Below are 19,532 nucleotides of genomic sequence, written 5' to 3' on the forward strand. Positions count from 1 at the left end.
CAACTTGGTTAACGTGGTGGGAACAGATTTACAACCTATACAATCTTACTCTGCAATTGAGAGCTAACATATGACAAAACATGAACCATCCTGGAAATGCGTAACACAGCAATGCCAGAAGTTGGCTCACAAGCTAAGAGAGCTGCCATGAGCTGTCTGTGATCTAGTCTTCCTATGAAAAACTTCAAGCACCAGCCCTCTGATAAAATCACAAAACAGGACAGGATGCTCTGCACTAGGTGTCCAAGCACGGCTTCAGACAAGCATGACTTGATTTTGAAGCTTGAAAGACTCTGTGATAAGCAGTGGAAAAAGATGAACTTTCAAACTAGGATTTTTCTTAGTGCATTTAAGTCTAGCTATTCAATCTCATATTTGAGAAATTGCATGCCAACTTGGCTATTTAAACTGCTGAGCATGCAGCACCTTACATTTAGATTTACTGGAGGTGGTAAGAACTACATTTTCTGGAAAGTTAGGCTTTGGGTTTCCTCACGAGACACTCAGGAGACTAAACACTGTGTAAATGTTTTGACTGTGGGATCCAGGCCCTCATTTTAGAGCAAATACTGCCAAACAAATGGGAGAATTGGCATGCTTAAAAAAAAAAAAAAAAGTTTCCCAAATGTGAAGAACTAGAATTTCAGAAAATAGAAAGAGTCCAAAGGCAAGACTTCTCTGACTAGAGAGCTCACACTGATGCATCCCAACTATAACAGAGGTACTTTATAACTATGGCAAAAGTAGAACACAAATGAAAATAAAATCCCATAGATTACTTTTACAAAATAAGATCACTTTAGAATTTTAGAGTTAAAATTAATAAAACACTTCAAAGCAATCAGACTGAGAAAGAAAAAAATCTTACATTAATACTCTAGTGGTAGAAGAGCAATTTTTTGAAAGAGAGGAGAGTAAACAAAGTAAATAACCATTTTGATTGGTTTCTCAGAATAATGAAGTACTGAAACAGCACAGTGGAGGATTTGCTGGACAATTTTCTACACTGAAAGTGTCAATTCATTCCAAAGCTTAGCACTGATGGATAATATGGATTAGTATGGATTGCAGTGTTGCAACCATCTGAAAGGTCACTTGACAAACACAGCAGGAGTGACCCACTGCTCTTGCCATTGACAATCAGACTGCCATTTTGACAAGTCTTTAAAGTATCACAAATCTTTACTTCAAGTATTAGATGGAAATGTTTATCTTTGGTTTGTGGCACAATTAAATGCTGGCATCTTCCTAGCATTTCATGGAGTTCAGTGCAGCAGCACTAATACCTCTTTGCATCATGCTTGCAAAACCTCAGAAGCTAATAGGGAATGGGTCTCCCCACAAATGTCAGCTATAGCACTGAGCAGAATCATAGGATCATAGAATTATTTAGGTTGGAAAAGACTTCCAAGATCATTGAGTCCAACTGTTAACCCAGCCCTACCAAGCTGGGGAAAAACTTTGTACTGCTTCACATAACATTCCTAGGCAGGAATGAAAAGGTGCAGTTAAAGGGTATTCCACTGCACTGCATATCTGGTCTGTTTCTAATGTGCCACATGCATTTCAATGCAACACAGTATAGTACAACCAAGAATCCTCCACAATCCTATTGCCTTCAATCCCATTAATAAGTTTAAGACAGTCAAAAGAATCAGTACATGCTAAAGAAATTTCTGCCTCAGTTTCTCTATGGTGCTGGACAGTGATTTGTAAGCTCATCCTAGAAATTCCCAATTTCTCACAGAAGAGGAGTCAGGATTGCTAATAAAATATAACATTGTTCTACAGAAGGGAAAAGAATGTACAAGTGCCTACATGGTTCTAAAATCCCAAATCCTGTAATGAACTGTGTATCTTTAGGGGGCTAAAGTTGCCTTTCTGAAAGTATAGTATTGAATGTCAAATTCATTAGTGGCATGACCTGAAAGCATTAGGTCTTTCTTTCTAAACTAGTTGCATATGTGATGTTTGGATTCCTATATGTGTTATTTTCAGATCAAAACGAAGAAAATACTGTGCTGTATTATTGTGTGTCGTTTTTCTGAAAGAATGACTCAGGCATTGATATTTAGACTACTTTCAAGTCAAATATTTAAAGCTCTCATCCTAACTATAAGCACACTTACTGACATATTGGAAGGTCACTAGAACATGAGAAGATAGAGAGAGGTCTAAGCAAAAGACCTACAAATTAATGTCTTCTGCAAGGGAGGAAAGGCAACTGTAAGAAAACAGAACTGTTTGCTTGTGTTTTCATCAAAGTACTGAACAGGTTCCAAACAGTTTCAGATGTATTAAAAATCAGGCCTGTGGCATTTTCCTCTTGTACATTCATATTTCACTAGGTGCAATGACTTTATCTTTTCCCAGTTAAAAATGCCATTCAAATTGGCTATTGTACTTACTCTTTCACTGTCACAATATAGCCATATTCTTCCTCCTGAGAAGATTTCACTTCAAGTTGTAAGCCTTGTCCTGTGTTTTTCTGAGGCTTTTCATGGGAGTTTCCTTCCTGCATTAAAGCATTCTTAATCCAGTAGCTGGTCTGGCTGGGGTCTTTGGAGTCAGATTCACTGTTCTTTGCAGTTGTCAGCTCCCTTGAGAAAGTCTCACTTTTTACATTTTCCACACCAGCATTTGTTTCTTCTGAGGAAGAAGGGTCAGTTTCTTCAGATTTCTTAGTTTCTGTCTTTGTAGGTTCTTCAGGAATAAGGTCTTTATGAATATTTTCAGCTAATGCATTCTCATTCAAGAATCTAATTAGTTTTGCAGTGTTCTCCTGTATTAAAAGAAAAATATTATGGTAGAGTCTAATCATACAATTGTTGCATGGTCATTTTCTTAATTTCTGTAAGCTGCTAGACTGTGTTAAGAACTTGCTGTTTATTCAGTAATAATAAAAGAGCATTAAATTATGCCACTATATTTTTTCCAGTAGTTTCCATGTGTCTGTGTGTCTAAGTATTGACAGAAATGAAACTTTGCTATTACATAAGTTAATGAAAAGGAGAAAACTTAGAAATGTCCATCAATATTCCTGGTTTGGGCCTGGAAACTTTCATACCTCTTGGGTCTCACAAGTTATAACACCAGAAAAGGAACAGATATTATCTGACCAATTCCATTTCCCTTCTTCATCTCTAGAAATGGTGACAAATTGTATGCGAGTGATCCAACAATCTAAACATATGATCACAGAAAACCAAAATCTGTCTAATAAATCAACAATAAGCAAATGAACCAAAGTCAAAACAGGTGCCTGGAAAATTCATTAGTTAGTTTCATTACATAACTTTATTGCAGCCAAGCATTTGGGAGGAAATGATGGCAAATGGGCACTTTGTGCTCTGTGTCACCATAAACTCTACTCAAACATTCCCTACTAAAACTGTCACTAAGAAATTTATACATCCACTGTATAGATCCACTGTAAGTCTGTTGTGACTACAGCACTTCATTCCTTGATGATTTTCATGTGGGTGTTTAAAGCTCCTGCTACTCTATGTCTGTTTCCCTTGTTTGGTAAAAGGACCAAAGAGATTTTACTGTGAACACAAGAGTATTTGCCCATTTATGAGTCTTGCAGTATTAGCTTTTTATAGAGTAGATAGTTCACACAGTTTTAAAAAAATATTTCTTTGAATTTTTTATGCTCCATGAAATGGATAAAAAGAAAGATGAATATACCTCAAAAATGGCTGAATACTGGACAGCAGTCCATAGGATATGATTCAAAGCTCAGAAGGAATATTGTAAAAATAATCTGGATTAAAATGCTAATTTTGATGTTACTAGCTAGGGTATGAGATGTAATGCCTAGAGCTTTTGAAATACCTCATGTTGCCCAGAATTAAGAATGAAAGAACAGGGGGGAAAAGCATTTTCAAGAACACCTCAATGCTCAAAATATGATTTGAGGAAAAAGCCTGAATTTGTCTGAACTTTGTGAATCTGTTATAAATTCTGTCTATTTCAAAATTAGAGAAAGGGGGATTTTGATTTTTGAACTTTAAAACCCATTTTGGTTAAGGTTTAAATAAATGTTCATTTAATATTTCAATGCATTAAAACAACATGTATGTTACTGAATCATAGCCACACAAAACTTAGAACAAGTCTTATATTTCAGAAATGTGAGTTTGTCTTTCACTGCACACAGATATTCTGAGATAGAACACTGTTTTTGTTAAAATACTGGTACTCTACCTCTTTATCACTTCTCACACTGGCTTCATGCACTCCATTGTCTGTAGGATATGAAAAGCACAAATATATAGTTATGAAGGGCAAACATCATATACAAAACAAAGACTTCTCATAGGGTGCTTTTTAGCAGTGGTCTTTTTACGTGATTTAAACATTGAGACATCAAAGCTGAAAGAGCAGAGTAAGGAGCACTGTATAATTTGTTATTGTTATTCTAACCCCACTTTGATAGCAAATTAATGTGAGATCAATAGACAGAATACTTCAAGAGCTAATGTAATAGTGTTATTTTGCTAATTAAGTGTCAAATCATCATATCAGTTTACCAATATCTGAGGAAAAAAAAAAAACAGAATAAAATGGCTCTAGTTTGCTAAATGGACATTTATGGTAAAGGAAAAGGAAATATATATTTCCCTCATACCAATTTTGGTGGAAGAAAATGAAATATTTCAAAATATATCATTCACCAAAATGATGTTACAGTTTAACTACAGTGATAATATTCAGTCAGATCCTTAACCTCAGTCAAATAGCTTTTTGCTTTATGAACTGAATGGCCTTCATCTTTCTCAGCATGACTCAAGATAAATCCTCAAGTTTGCTCCTTTTAATCTACAACAAAATCTGACAATCAGAATAACCAGAATATCCCTAGCTAGTAAGAATTTCAATATATCACCATGAAAACAGTTAAAATCATTTTTTATGACTTACAGAACACATTTCTGGCATACTAGATATTACAACATTCCTAAAATAGAAAAAGGATGAGCAGTAACTTATGTTCCACTGTGGTATTCACTCATTAATGGCAATTACTGTGGCTCCTGAATCTGCATCGCCAGGAAAATATGTGTGCAGACAGAAACAAATAACCATAATAACGCTTCTTATTCCCTAAGAAGGAAAGGGAATGAGTGGGTTCATACCCGTAACTTGTCACAGATTTTCTTCTGCAAGTAGCTGTGGCACGTTAAAAAATGATTATGTGTAAAACATATCTTTTTCTCTGTATATTTTGAAATACATCTTGTAATATAATAATTTCTATTATCATTTTGCTTAAACATCTCATTTTCAAGAATAGGAAATTAGACCACACAACATAAAGCAATTCTTATTTCAATATAATTGGGTGTGTAGATTTATCTTGTTTGTGAAGCTTGAAGACCAAGTGTTCATAAACAGATTTTTTTTTTCGTAAATGAAGAACCTGCTGTAAAAAGAAAAAAAAATCTAAAATTCCAAAGCCATTCGGGAAATACAGAAACTTTCCCTCACACCTTCTTTAAAACTGATTTTTAGAAGTCTACCACTAAGGTGAAGCAATAGAGGAAAATCAGGGTAGCTGTCTTTTGCTGTACTTAGCTTCTAAAATAAATACCTGGTATATTAACACTGTTTTCCATTAACCCAGTCTGAAGCTCTCCCCTTCCTTGAGCATCTCCTTTCTTCATTTGTGCTTCTGTTTTGTCTTTAGTTTTTCCAGCATTTTTTTCTGTTTCTTCCTGAATGTCAATACTTTGGATTGCAGTGGCAATGGTATCAGCAATTGCATCCAGTTCTGTTGAGCTGAGATTCTCCACATTCACTTGGTGTTTCTCTAGGTCCTTCAATACATTTTTAATCAGTGTCTCTGGATCAGAAAACAACATGAGCACATTTAGCTGCATACATGAAATGCATGTGCTTATATCTTTAATTTTTCCTAAAAAATTTAGATAGCTTTCCCTTCATGGAGTGTATCTGCTTTTTAAAAGGAAGGTGCACTCACTCATTCTGCATTCCTTACAGAAAACACAGTATCCTTAATGGATGTTAAAGTTTTTGGTGAGGTGAATCTGTGCCAGGACAAGGGATGTATGCTATTACAACCCAGCAAGTTCTCCTAGAGAGAGGGCATGAAATTATCACTTTTTCTTTACAAGAAGAACATTCTTTCCTAGTCTAAATTGACTCAAAATACTGAAAGCAAGTGTTAAAGTAGCCTAATTTCTTTTTTTTTAGCTGCAAAACAGTACAAACAACATTACTGTTTCCTAGAGATCAGTTTTCTTCGGTGATTTCCTTTCATAAGATAAGTAGCTATACAGAGTTCTGGGAAAAAATGAGTCAGATATTTTGTCTTTCAATCAAAAAGCTCCTCATCAATTAGAAGGGGATATAAATATATGTCCATTATATACATGGATATGTAAAGGACAAAATTTCTAAATTGTATTAATTTCTCTTGGAACATATTTTTTTTTAAATATATATTTACATATATAGATAGATATAGATGATATATAGATGATATATAGAACTTATTTTGGTTTGCCAGCTATGAATATTTCCCCAGTCATACTGAGAAAAAAACAACAAAACCAAACAGCAAAACACCTTTGATGTGATAAAAGTTTTGAAGATAAGGAAATTCAAGGACAATGGATATTAAAGGTGAGTCAGAAGATGGAGCATAACATCTCCCCAGGGAAGGCACTTTTCTGACTGCATATATTGCACCTCCACTATCAGTCTGTAGAGATCTGCAAAACTCAGCCTAACGTCCCATGGAGTATGAAACATTAAATGTAGTGTTTACTGCAGCACACCAAAACCATTTCCAATCATGCCTCTGTTCTGCTTATTCATGTTGATAAGAAATTTAACATATTTATGCATATGCATGCAAGCAAGAAAACTCTTTCACATAGTATTGTGTAGGAAGAGGAAAATAAGGGCTGCTTTTAAATCTCTGTCGAATGTACGAATTTACATGTAAGCAGTTTGAAGGTGCCATCCAACCTTTTTTCTCAATAGTAACACTATCCATATTAAACCCAGTGGCTGGACATCATCATCTGTGAGCAAGACTTTGGGATCATGCTGTCAGCTTTCAGGCTCACATAAAAGTGAATTTAAAAGTAGGGAAAGAGGGAAAAACAATGTCATAAGAAGGGCTAAAAATAGGGATTTTTCTTTTTACTCACAACAAAGGAGGAAGAAGTACATAGAGACTAGAAAAGAAGTTAAAGTAGTTAACAGACTTCTGCTTCAGGGAAGAGGCAGTGGAACATCTGTGATTTTGCAGGGAGACAAGCATCAGGGACTATTTTTCATTGGGAATAAGAGACCAAGACCTTGGACACATCTGTCATTTTTTGGACCCCTCAGTTTTAACTGAAAAGCTCACTGTCAGCATCTCACCATCAGATTCCCAATTCCATCTCAAAGCAAAGACTAATTCCCCCTGACCTGACCTAAAATTCACCAAACAAAATAATGCCATTTTCCCTTAACTCATTAGTCCATAAAAAGCAAAAGAGCTTAAACAGCTTAAATAATAGATTTACTGTGAGTCTGAGAGGGTGTTGTCATATGGGGAAGGTGTTTCTTTGATGTACTTTCTTTTCCAGGTAAAAGGAAATATCTTTCCAATAATCCACATGATGTTATTACAAAATTCTACTTAATTATAAAATTCAGTAAAATAAAATACAAGCTAATCTTGTAAAATGTGAATTTTTAAAATTTCCTTTAAAAAGCAAAGTTATAAGCACACTTAATTGTGATTATCAATAAAAAAAGATAGGTTATATCTGTGATGTTACTTCAAACTGACAGCTGACAAAGATTTTGGTACCATACTGGAATAGCAGAGAGCTTTGTACAGGAAAGCAAGCATTCAGAAATGTGAATCAAAGATGTAAACTCAATCTGTGCCAAACTCCCTGGGCCAAGATATGTGGCAGCAGCAAAATTAACACTGAAGTTTGACAGAAGCTTAGCAACACTTCAGAGAAAACACTGAAAAGTTTCCTTTCGTTTTATTGTATCCATCCCCTGTTACTAATATAATAATACAGTAAAAGCATAGTGACCAATGCTTTAGTTTAGGAAGGCAATCTACAAGAGCAAGTTAAACTGCAACATAATTTTTCAATACATTTGATCAACCTGAGTTCATGACACTTTTTCAAGAAGCACAAGAGCCACCTGGCAGAGAGGTGGAGATGTTACACAGAGCAGCAATGCAGAGAACTAAGCTGTAGGAAGAAAATAGTACTGTTGCATTACCACAGGAGCCCTGTGTCTGCTTAGGTATCATTTCTGATCTTATCTTTTATAGAACTATTGGACAATATCTTCACAGAAAAGCCTAAATTATTGAAGCAGAGCTAATAAAGTCAGCAATGAAAAGACAGAATACATGTCAGATCCAAATCAAAACTAAAACTTTACAAATAAAACATCATTTGAAGACAAATCTTAAAAGAGAATTATATTTCAGAACATCTATAATTAAAAGAGTTATATTAATGTAACACAACTAGATTTTTGTTTATTTCATTTGATTCACAGCCAGCTGTCAAGACCAGCTACTGAGCTACTCAACAACATGCAGGCAATGTAGCCTTGTCATTTCCATTCCATTTTTTCCAAACTAACTTTTTTTTCTTTACTTATATTCTTAGCCCAGTCTTATCTCTCAAGTCCATCTTCAGACTCATCTTTAATATCCATTGTCAACAAAAAAGCAGTCTTAAACAAATGGGAATGGGGGAAGAGGGCAAGGAATAACACAAAAAAAAATGGCCTCAGACCCTATTCCAGATAATACTGACAGGCTCAGTGAAGGTTCTTCCTTCTGGCTCACTAAAACCTCAATATTATAATATTATATATATATATAATTAATTATATATATATATATATATATATATATATATATATATATATATATAAAATTATTATATAACAATCTAAAATAGAATGTATTATATATAATATAGTAATGTATAATTATATTATTATAATATAATAGTATATAATATTATATATTATATTTTTATAATATATAATATTATATAATACTGGTATTCCCGCCCTGGTCGTTGCCACCCGGGCACAGTTCACCAAACAAACTCCTAAATGCTGCAGTGACATGAGTAAAACTTTGGCATTATATCTACTTTTACTGAACAACTACAATGTGACTTAAAATACCAAGGACCAAAGGCAATAACCAAAGTCAGTAAGTATGAGGAGCATCATGTTTTTAGTACCCCAGGAGGGACAGTCACCAAAGTGTCTGTAACAGCCTGGTGAAATGCAGGTCTTCATAAAGAGTCTTGTTAACTTCACGTGGTTACTGATATGATATTAATCCTTGTCCATGATAAAGATGGATATTTACACTTCTTGTTATGGCACTTGTCCATGTTTGCAATAATTTGTAAATTACTGGATAATATTGATAAACAGATAAATTGCATCTGTTGCATCTGATGCATCATTGCATCTGTTTACAAACACCTTTGGGTAGCATGGTGTATTTATTAAAATCAGAAAATATTGTTGGAGGAAGGCCAAAAAGCAGATGGATACTGCAATGGCACAGCACTTAAGCAGCACATGTACTTGAACATAACATGCATTTACCTGTGCACAGCTTTTATAGTCTCCCACTGACTCCCTTCTAAGTGGACTCAGCAATGCTCAGTCATGTTTCACAGGGCTTGCAAACTGCAAACCAGATTTCTCCCTTAGCTCCAGCTTTCCAACTGATGAATGCAAACTGCCTTTTATACTTATCCTGCAACCATAATGGCAGTAAAAGCATGTATGTCCTAGAAGATGTAATTTTTAATATAAGCTCCACCAGTAGAATTCCCTAGTAGGAACAAAAGCATCTTATGCAGGGAAAACAGCTTTTTATTGTATAGCATATAAATGATGCCTCATATTCTGCTGGCACAAGAGTCAAAGCCAGCTTGCCTGACAACCACATGACTTTGTTAGAAATTCCACAGTGTGGTCTGTCTTCTTCAACTCCATCACCCTACTGACCACAGGTTAGCTGCCTCAGCAGCTGAGCACCATATGGAATGGTGATCACAGCTTTGCCAGAGAGAGGATGTATAAAAAAAGTATTTTTGTTCCATAAATGTGGAAGTTTGCTATTTTTTTAAGACATCTGAATTACTAATTCTGTGACCTTTTCAAAGGAACAGAGAGCCGTATTCTGTAATATTTAACGCATAAAAAATCAGTAGACTAGAACAAACTACACAAAACTGAGCCAAATTCTAAATACGGCTGGTGCAGAGGAGAGATTAACAATTCCAGTGTTGCACAGTGACTACAAAGGCAGTGCCCACGCACATCATGCTACTCTTAGTGGTAACAACTTCTAAATCTGATAGAAAAATAACTCCACATTTCCTTCTTTTGTATTTCTCCCTCAGGGTGCCTTGTTAGAGAATTTACCTGCCACTTTTTTGCAGCAATTCTCAGTACTAATCTGCTCAGTACCTTCTGGATTGTTCTCCCAGTCCAGTGCCTTTGTCTAATCCTCTGTTAGATGGATCAGAGAACTTAGCACCCCAGCCTTCCAGACTTTTACAGTTCTGTAGTTCACAGAGTGCAAGAGAAAAACAACCCACAAGCCTACAATAATCCATAAACACAAGAGAGATTGGAGAAAGGTTAAAAGCAGAAAGAGGTTGTGTGGTCAGTCTGGGAAATCTGACTCTAAACCACTTTCATTCCAATGAACATTTGGACAGCATTTTAAGTCATGAATATGCCAGGGTCTGTCCTCACCACTTACTTGTGAGATTATTAAGTGGCCTAAAAATACAAAGGAAACTGTAATATTTTCTACTCAAACAATTCATAATGCCTTGCCTATGCAACATTTAATAGCAAATGCAATGGCAGAAGTTCCTATAGGGCATATTATGTATGAGAAGCCAAAGTAGTACAACCCAATGAATTGTGAAACATGTTATTCTCTGTAAGTGTTAAGCATTTTTTTCCCAGTTGGCTCCTACCAGGAAAGGTGAAGTGGAACAGCTGGAGGATAATGAAACCAGCATGTGCCTAGTTTGTTTTGAGTCTAGCAACAAAATTGTCTAACCTGTGCAAGAGACTTACAGTGCCACCTGGATTTGATTTTACATTATAGTTCATTCCTTGAAACCTATTATCTCTGGGCACCATACCAAGAATGCTTTCACTTCTGAGCATCCTTTAAACTGGAAGCATTATCTTTCCTCTGCTGAAACTCTGATATTTCTCTGTGTTTGTGTGTGTTCTGTTTTTGGAGGATATTAAATTTAAAAAAAAAATTAAAAATCAAAGAACACTACACTTTATGGATGATAAAGAGGGATTCAAAGGAACCCTCTTACATATCACCAAAACCCATTGGGGTAGTGGTGACTGCAGTGTAACAGATACAAGTGCTTGACAATGGCTGGGGATCAACTCTTTCATTTTTCAGGCATTCTGAACCACTGGAATAACATCGATAGATAGATTAGTTTAAAGAAACAACAAAATGAATCGTAAAGTCTACATGATCCCCAAGACTCATCTTATAAAGCAGTGCTTTAAGTGCAGCACAGCATGGGGATGTTACCCTCCATTGTAATATAAATATTTGTTGAACTATTACATACAGAAAAAACTGCAATCCAATCATTGTTAAATAGCATTATCAAATAAAAGATGAAAATCCAGGAAATAGATTCTTTCTTACAGAATGTCCAGACAAAATTAGATGCAACCCCACCTTCTTGTTCACCTATCCATGGAACTGACAGACTCCTCCCTTCTCTGTGTTCTGAACCAGAATTCATCTCACTGTTAATTTCTGTGCTTAACTTTGAATTTTACCCATGGTCCTTGAATTTCTAGTTAGATAAAGAGATGTGGAGCAAAACCAGGCATTTCTGTATTATCTATACATATAGTGTGTGATGAATGCATAAAAACAGTTTTGATAGCAAAGATATAACAATAATTATGCGTTGTTTGTAAAATGCTTTGAAAATATAATAAATTACATAAATGCTATGTCTTACTAAGTGCCATATATTTCTGCACGCATATGGAAGGTGGGCTGAAGAACGTGGGTAGATGTTTGCAGGGAAAGAGTAGCTGGAATGGTGAACATTATTACTGTGTTGTGGCAGATATAAATATGCCAATACTAGGAGATACATTAAATGTCTAATTTTATTTTCTTTTTCTCAAACAGTAAACAAGAGGGAAACTTCAGGTAAGCAACAAGAAGTAAATATCAACTTTACCATCCACAATGCTCAGCGGGTCCTTTGGATCATGCTGGGAAGCAGATTTGTGATTCAGCATCTCAGGGGTTGGCCTCTGCACTCCAGGCCCAGCCCTCGGCTGGAACAGCTTCCGCATTTGGAAATCTTCCACTTTCCCTTTGGCAAAAGTTCCATCGAAAGGACTGACCTGTGTAGAGTGCAGTCTCTCAGCATAAAGCTGAGAGCCTTTAGTCCTGCTGTGAGGGCTGTTCTCACTGCTCTGTGCAGACAGGTTCTGGGTGATGTAGGAGTGCAGCGCGGCCATCAGGCTCTTCTGGTCCCTTCCCGGCTCCGGCGACAGCGTGTCCGGCTGGCGCTGGCGGAGGCTCCTGCCACGGGGACTCTCAGGGAATTCCTGCTGGGATTTGGATGCATGGGCCAAAGCAGGTGATGGCTCCTTGGGGTTCTGCCTCGTGTAGTACCTCAGAGGGTCATTGTAGATGTAGCTCTAGGGAGAGCAGAAGGTGGACAAAAGGAAAGGGGTCAGAATTGCTTTGTAATTATTGTGCCGGGATCTGAGGCAGAACCCTGAGTGCTTCACCAGCCAGGAAAACAGTGACTGGAACTTGTCATGGAAATGTAAACTGCAAACCTCAAACTGTTAAATGTGCTTCAAAGAGGCACTACTATTCAATGTGCAAAAATCCAGTTTATCAAATTATTAAAAAGCAAGAGCAAGAGATTAGAGAGAGAATAACAGAACTCAGTGTTAACTATGTGTGAACTATTTCTAGTCAGACAAAGAAAATTTAATAAATCTACTTTCCCTCTGTTTTTTACTTAACCTGTAAGAATAACTATTTTTCAGATTACTTACCAAAAATGTCAAATTAAAAATGTCACTTTTAAAGGAACACCAAGTAAGTAAACCAATTTTTCTGCATATATTAAGTACTTTGTTCTATTTTAAATGAAATATTTTTCCACTAAATTAAATCTCTAATAAACATATCATTTGACACTGGGAAAAAAGTATAAACAATGTTTAAATTTTTTTAATTAAATTATTATTTTCAGGAAAAACACCACAGCAAATTAAACAACAATGTTAAAAACATGTCAATCAAGCTCAAACCACATTTTTACTGAAAAAGTGCCGGGGAATAAAAAGTAGAAAGGTGGGCATGCAGTACAGTTTTCTATTTTCAGTTTCTCTTCTCATGGATACTATCATTTACTCCTAGAGACATTTTTGCTATGATCACAGCCTGAAGGCAGGCCTTTTCATTTTTTAGCAAACCAGTTCCATCCTCTTAAATAATTTCAAAAAACATTTTTCTTCAGTTCTTGCTAAATACAGCTTTGAACTAAGAGGTTTACTTATATCCAGAATAATTCTTATTAGATTCTTTGTTTATGAGTCCCTGAGGACGCTTGCTGAGGTTACATCCCATCCTGTATGTGCTGCAGGATGGGTCCTGCTTCTCAGCTGTGCTCTCTTGGTTAAACTGTCACACAAACTCCATCACAATGTGGCAACCTTAGGACAGGAACTATGTCAGCTCTCACTGCTATAAATTATTGACTCACTGGTGTCCCTGTGCACTGATGGCACAATGATTTAGGACAGAGGGAGCTGCAAAATACAGAGGGAATGAAGACACTATACACTCCAGAGGAGAGCAATTAGAAGGATTCAGACAGAAAAATCATTATTTATGTATTTGCTAATGTACTTTGTAAAAACAAAATAAGTAAGACTGATAAACTCCTCCAGAGATGAAGAATTAGTTTTAGATTTTAACTCGGTCCTAATTTCTGGACAATAATTTTGCTCTCCATCTGAACAATTTTATTTCTTCTGATGACAGTGGATTTTATATATTAATACATGCTCATACCCATTTCTTTCCAAGAGGGTTTTCTTCCCCGTAAGAAATGATTGAAGAGGTTCACTTCCATGTGAAATCATGACAATTCCATGGTTCCATATCATGATTTAAACAGAATTATGGTATAGGCAATTTTATTACAGAGACAAAAGGCACTTTGGCTTGTGACCTACCAATGAAAGGCTTTGGATTTCTGCAGTTGGTCTTTGACATAGAAATGTGCTTTGTGAAAACCAAGAAACTGGGCTGCAGTGAAGCAGTGTCAAAAAATACAGAGCTAGAGATCAAGCAGCTTTGTGTATGAAATATTTCAGTGTCCCCTGGGAACTGTATCAAACAGCAGCAGTGCAGCTCTGGTTCAGTGCTCCAGCTGCAGGGTAGACATTGCTCTGATCAGCTCCAAGGGGGAGGCAGTTGTCAAAATGCAAGTTGAACACTGTTTACATGCTTAATAGCAAAGCCTAAATATGAAAAACTTCCAGTCAGATGCATTTACCTCCCTATTTGAACAGGTCTTTGCCTGGGGTAATTAACTCTCTAATGATACTCACTCCAGAGTGAGGAGGAGCTGCAGAGGATGACACAAAGCAGCCCAGGACACCCTGAGCAGTTCACTGAGAATTCACATAAACTGCCATCTGCCTTCCCCACTCCTGTTCTCTCTGCCTTGCAGCCTTCCAGAGGACCTCCTGGGCTGAAGGGAAGAAGGAACAGGGAGCTGGGAAAGGGAGAAATGCAACAGGGGAAGGAGGACATTCCCCATTCAGCCATGGAAAAACAAGAAATCACTCAATCCAACTTGTTAACTGCGCCCCAGTTTGGATCGATGCCCCATATACAGCTCTCTCTTTTGCCTCTTAAGCTTTACTAGTAAGTGTCAGAGGGGAAGAAACTGCTGGACACTCACGAACCATGTGAAAGATTAGGGTTAGGAGATGTGGGCTGGCTTTTGACGAGCTATTTAACAAATCCAAGTACCCTTTAGCATTAACAGATCAGTGATTTACTGTTCTTGCAGACAAGGAGCACATCAACAAAGAAAAGACCACCAACCCACCAAGTGATCATGCACAAACTGGATAAAAGTGTGTGCCAGTCCTGGGCTCAGAGCTGCACCTCTGTCAGGAAGGGGCAGCCTCTCAGCAGCTTGACAGGTCACACTTTGGGCAGTAAGGGATGAAATATTAGAAGTTCTAATTAAAGCAGAGCACTGATAGCTCAGCTGTCTTCACTGAGATAGCAGCCCTTCTGATGTAGTTTACTCTGACTTTAATTAAAGGGGTCTCACAGCTGTATGGCAATCTCCCACCTGCAGGAGCAAAAAATCCCCTTCCTTGCTGCTCCCATCTCAAACAAAACACCAGAAGTACATGTGACATGCAAGATGAAATCCAAGTAAAATTGCAGCAGAGATAAATACAATCCTAAACTATGGGTTTGCCTAAGTGGTATGGGGAAAAACATCTAAATTTTACAGAAAAATATAGAACAAAAATGTCAGTAATATGTAATTTAGAATCCAGAGACAATTTACATCTCGAATTATTAATAACAATTGCAGAACACTGTGATTATCTTATTTGAAGTGGGTTTTGCAAAACCCACTCCTGAACATGGACATTGCTAATTTGATTAATGTCAAAGTTAAATGGCATAATCCATGGTTAGTGAAAAGAATGTAAATTCCCATATTGGTGCCTTTGGAGAATCTTCTAACATTATGGAGAAGCAGAGGGAAACACAGAACTGAAAATTTTTGAAAGAAAATGCATTTCTGGATTGATTACACAGGACTCATATGAAGTACTGCCAGTAATAGAACAAAAAACTCCACCCCAAACAAACATTAAGTGAAATATACAAGAATAAAGAAAGCACTAGTTACCACATAGATGGTTTGTACTGAGAAGGGTTGAAATACAAGCCCTGGCTACTATGAGGAACATTTCATTTTTTAATAGGTAAAATACTGTTCAATTATCTCACGTCGCTGATACAAAGCCTTTGAAAAGTATTCTGAATTGATAAACCACTCCGTTTAAAAAAAAAAAAAATCTTATTTCTTCGTCTGCACAAGATTTCCTTCTCCTTCACCACCTTTAAAATAAGCTATCTCAATAATTCACACATTACAAAAAATCCACACACACTAACCTTTCTGAAGATGGAATTGTTAGGACAATGTCTTCTATGGTTTAGGTATGTAATTAAATGACATTTTCTGCATGAAAATTCACAGAAGGGCACATTAAATTACACTCTACAGACACACTATGCAAAAGTCTATGAACAACATTTTATTAAAAAAATACAAATTAAAAGAGTGGTGCAGGATTAGATACATAGAACATCATGCTCTTCAATTTATCCACTAAAGGGTAGATTGACTTGAATGTTTTGCCCATGTGCAGAAAGAATGGAATCAAATTTATAACAAAATATTTCCTTTCTTGCACATACATTTGCTAAATCTAGAAGGAATATAGAGCTAACAAAATCCTTTTGAAACGCATAATGAAGAAATCTTCTGTCCTCAATTTAATTTATGTTTTTCTGTTTGATGCATTTGCAGATATTAACCCATGTTTGCTGCCACTTAGATTTGGCTGAAGCATGATTCCACCTACAACTCTTAATTTACTGTGCCTATTTGACATATTGACATTATGGTCTCTGAAATTAGAAGATAAAACCCGCAACAAATACTGGAAGGCCCATCTTTATGGGGGGATAAAATAACATTTTCCAAAGACTACCAGAAATGAAATTACCTCATACCTCCTCACTCACTGTGTGGAGTGAAAGAAGTTTAGTTTTTTGTGCCAGACACAGTCTAGATGCTCTGTGACTCACACAGACTTGCCACATGCAGGCTCACCACATGGGAGATACCTGTAGTCATGTGAACCCCCAAAATAAACACCAGCACAAGGGGCACTGCCTGATTGCTGAATCAAAGGGTAGCCTGGGAATTTGTACTGCTCAATTTACCTTTAAATTGACAGAAATCCACCCAACATTGAAAGCTCAGGGCCAAACAGGTGCCATGGAATGGATGACAGCATGAAAGTCCCTGGGGTAGGGCTGAGCAAGCAGCACAGCTCTGTCCCCAAAGCATCACAGCTAAAGCAGCAAGTCCTGTGACAACAAAGCCTTAATTCTTTCTGCTGTGAGCTGCTGTGGCCACACAGTGCTGTCCTGTCAGGATATCTCAGCAGGCTTCCAGCCAGGTTCAAGCTGAAAGGGGGGAACCCTTCACAAGCTCAGTGTGCTGTAGACATGACCTTACATACTCTGCACCAAATTCAGTGGTAGCTTTCTCTGAAAATAATAACTACAGCCAACGAGCATTTTCAATTGTTTCTGTAATAATGAAGCAAAGGCCTTTTCTACCAGCTGCTAAAGACCTTTTCACTAACTAAAATACTATACCATGCACAAACCCCAAGAATTTGTAAAACTAATTCAGAATCCAGAATCTGGAAAAGAGGCCAAATCAGTGCTTCCTGCAGTGATGGGACAGCATCAGGCCACGGCCTTTCCACAGATTCACGGGTTTAAGGCAACAGGCAACACTAGAGTCATCTCACCTGACCTACTATTTCATTGATAATTTTCTGTAATTATCTTCTATTTTCTTTCTGAAAAATACAGTAGTTTTGAAACCATTTAAGAATTACATCAGAGAAGGTGGCAGAGATTGTTAATTAACATTCTGTAGTTTGGAGTGTCAAAAACTTGATCATGCAAAAGGAGCCTTCAGAGTCTGCTTTGATTGAAACTATTCATGAGTTTATTTCCTAATCCTTGTTGTGAAATCACAGTGCAACAGGACTGTCCAGGCTCTGACTCTACAGCATTCAGTAATCTCTACTGCTGTAATTTCAGTTGATTTCAGAGATTTGGCTTCCACTCTTAAGCAATAAAAATCTTCAAAAAAGAAAAAAGGCAAAAAAAAAAAAAAAAAGATGAAAAGAAAGGACAATACGTTGGCTTCTTTCTGTATAAGTTACTACTTAACAAAATCACTTTTAAGTCTCAGATATTCCCAGCCATTCTTGATCTCCATTGGAATGATCATATCCACTTGACTACCCATCAGCTATCTACAACAGACTCTCCTTCATGGATAATTTTTATTGTCAGTTGATGTTACTTACTGTCTAGTTTTCATCACTAACTGCTGTTTTTTCTCTTTCCTTCTGACACATCTCCATCATATGGGTCAAAACAACATTTCCTTTGGTGTAGAAGAAGTTCTGGATGGTCTTTCCTCAACATTCATGATTGGCTAATCATAAACAACAAAGGTCAGTTTTACACACTGGGATACATGGCTTGTCTCCACACATAAAGGATAAAACACCTGGGAAAAATGAAGGGTGGATGACCTCCAATAACCTGATCAATGGCAAGGGACCCCTGCTCTGGCTCCATCCAGGGCCATCACAGTGAGCCATCAGCCATCATGTCCAGGAGTGCCACCCTGGACATCTGTGCAACCATCTGGTGATGGTTGATGGGAAAACTCTTTGGATCACCCTGCAGACTGAAAAGGGTTAACGTTTGCAGGGGTGTGGGACTCCTTAAGAGATGCAGGACTCCTTCTGGGTGCTATCTTGTCATTGTCTGAGGCACACTATGGGATGTTTAGGAAAAAAGAATAGTCTGGAATGGCAGCATGCAAGCAGGCTGACCAATAGATCTGTCTGACCATGTCTCGTGTCTGTCCCGTCTTCTCAAGAAACTCCATTTCCAACGATTCTCCTGGGTGGAAACTCTTCTGTACCTTGTGTCCTGTGGTGCCCCCTGGCAGTACCTGCTCCACTTGGCCACTGCCTGGACATGGGGACACAAGACTTGAGGCATCTTTACCTTTGCCAGGCCACTGCATTCAGGAGCTCCCTGACACCACCAGCAGGAAGCAAAGAGTGACAGTCAACCTGCAGTGACGGTAGAAACTGTGCAGCCTGGAGATCAGTGCTGATGGATCTACCAGGGTGTATCAGCTTCCCTTTCCTGAGAACATTTTGCTCATATGCCAATAAGTCTGTTACTTAAAGTTTCAGTGAATGATGTTTAAACACTTTTCTGTAGGCATATGCTGGTATATTGAGCTATCTCATTATCTAAAGATGACTTTCATAGAAACATGATGATCTTCATCTGCCAAAAGTTAAGCACATTAACATCAATTCAATATATTTATAACTCCAACACGTGAATCTAGAAAATACTTTTATCCTAAGAAATGCAAGTGAATAGAGATCTGCAGGATTGATGTCCACAACATTGCTTTACAACCCCATTGAAAGCAATCTTCCATTTGCTGGACAACTTCTTGAGGTCAGCTGAGGTCTTTTCCCACACTAAAAATAAAGAAATT

General features: G+C 37.2%; 1 protein-coding gene across 1 annotated transcript in view; it reads right to left on the reverse strand.

Annotated features, from left to right (window-relative positions):
• Positions 1 to 19,532, reverse strand: part of PTPRN2 (protein tyrosine phosphatase receptor type N2) — a 636,316-nt gene that overhangs the window by 383,366 nt on the left and 233,418 nt on the right. Inside the window, exons 6-9 of the mRNA XM_053934893.1 lie at positions 12,294 to 12,762; positions 5,597 to 5,848; positions 4,210 to 4,250; positions 2,409 to 2,782 (exon numbers count right to left, since the gene is read on the reverse strand). Of these exons, the coding sequence (XP_053790868.1) occupies positions 2,409 to 2,782; positions 4,210 to 4,250; positions 5,597 to 5,848; positions 12,294 to 12,762 (1,136 nt within the window). The remainder of the gene's footprint in view (positions 1 to 2,408; positions 2,783 to 4,209; positions 4,251 to 5,596; positions 5,849 to 12,293; positions 12,763 to 19,532) is intronic.

This window comes from Vidua chalybeata, chromosome 1 (genome assembly GCF_026979565.1).
Source record: "Vidua chalybeata isolate OUT-0048 chromosome 1, bVidCha1 merged haplotype, whole genome shotgun sequence".
Classification (NCBI taxonomy): Eukaryota; Metazoa; Chordata; class Aves; order Passeriformes; family Viduidae; genus Vidua; species Vidua chalybeata.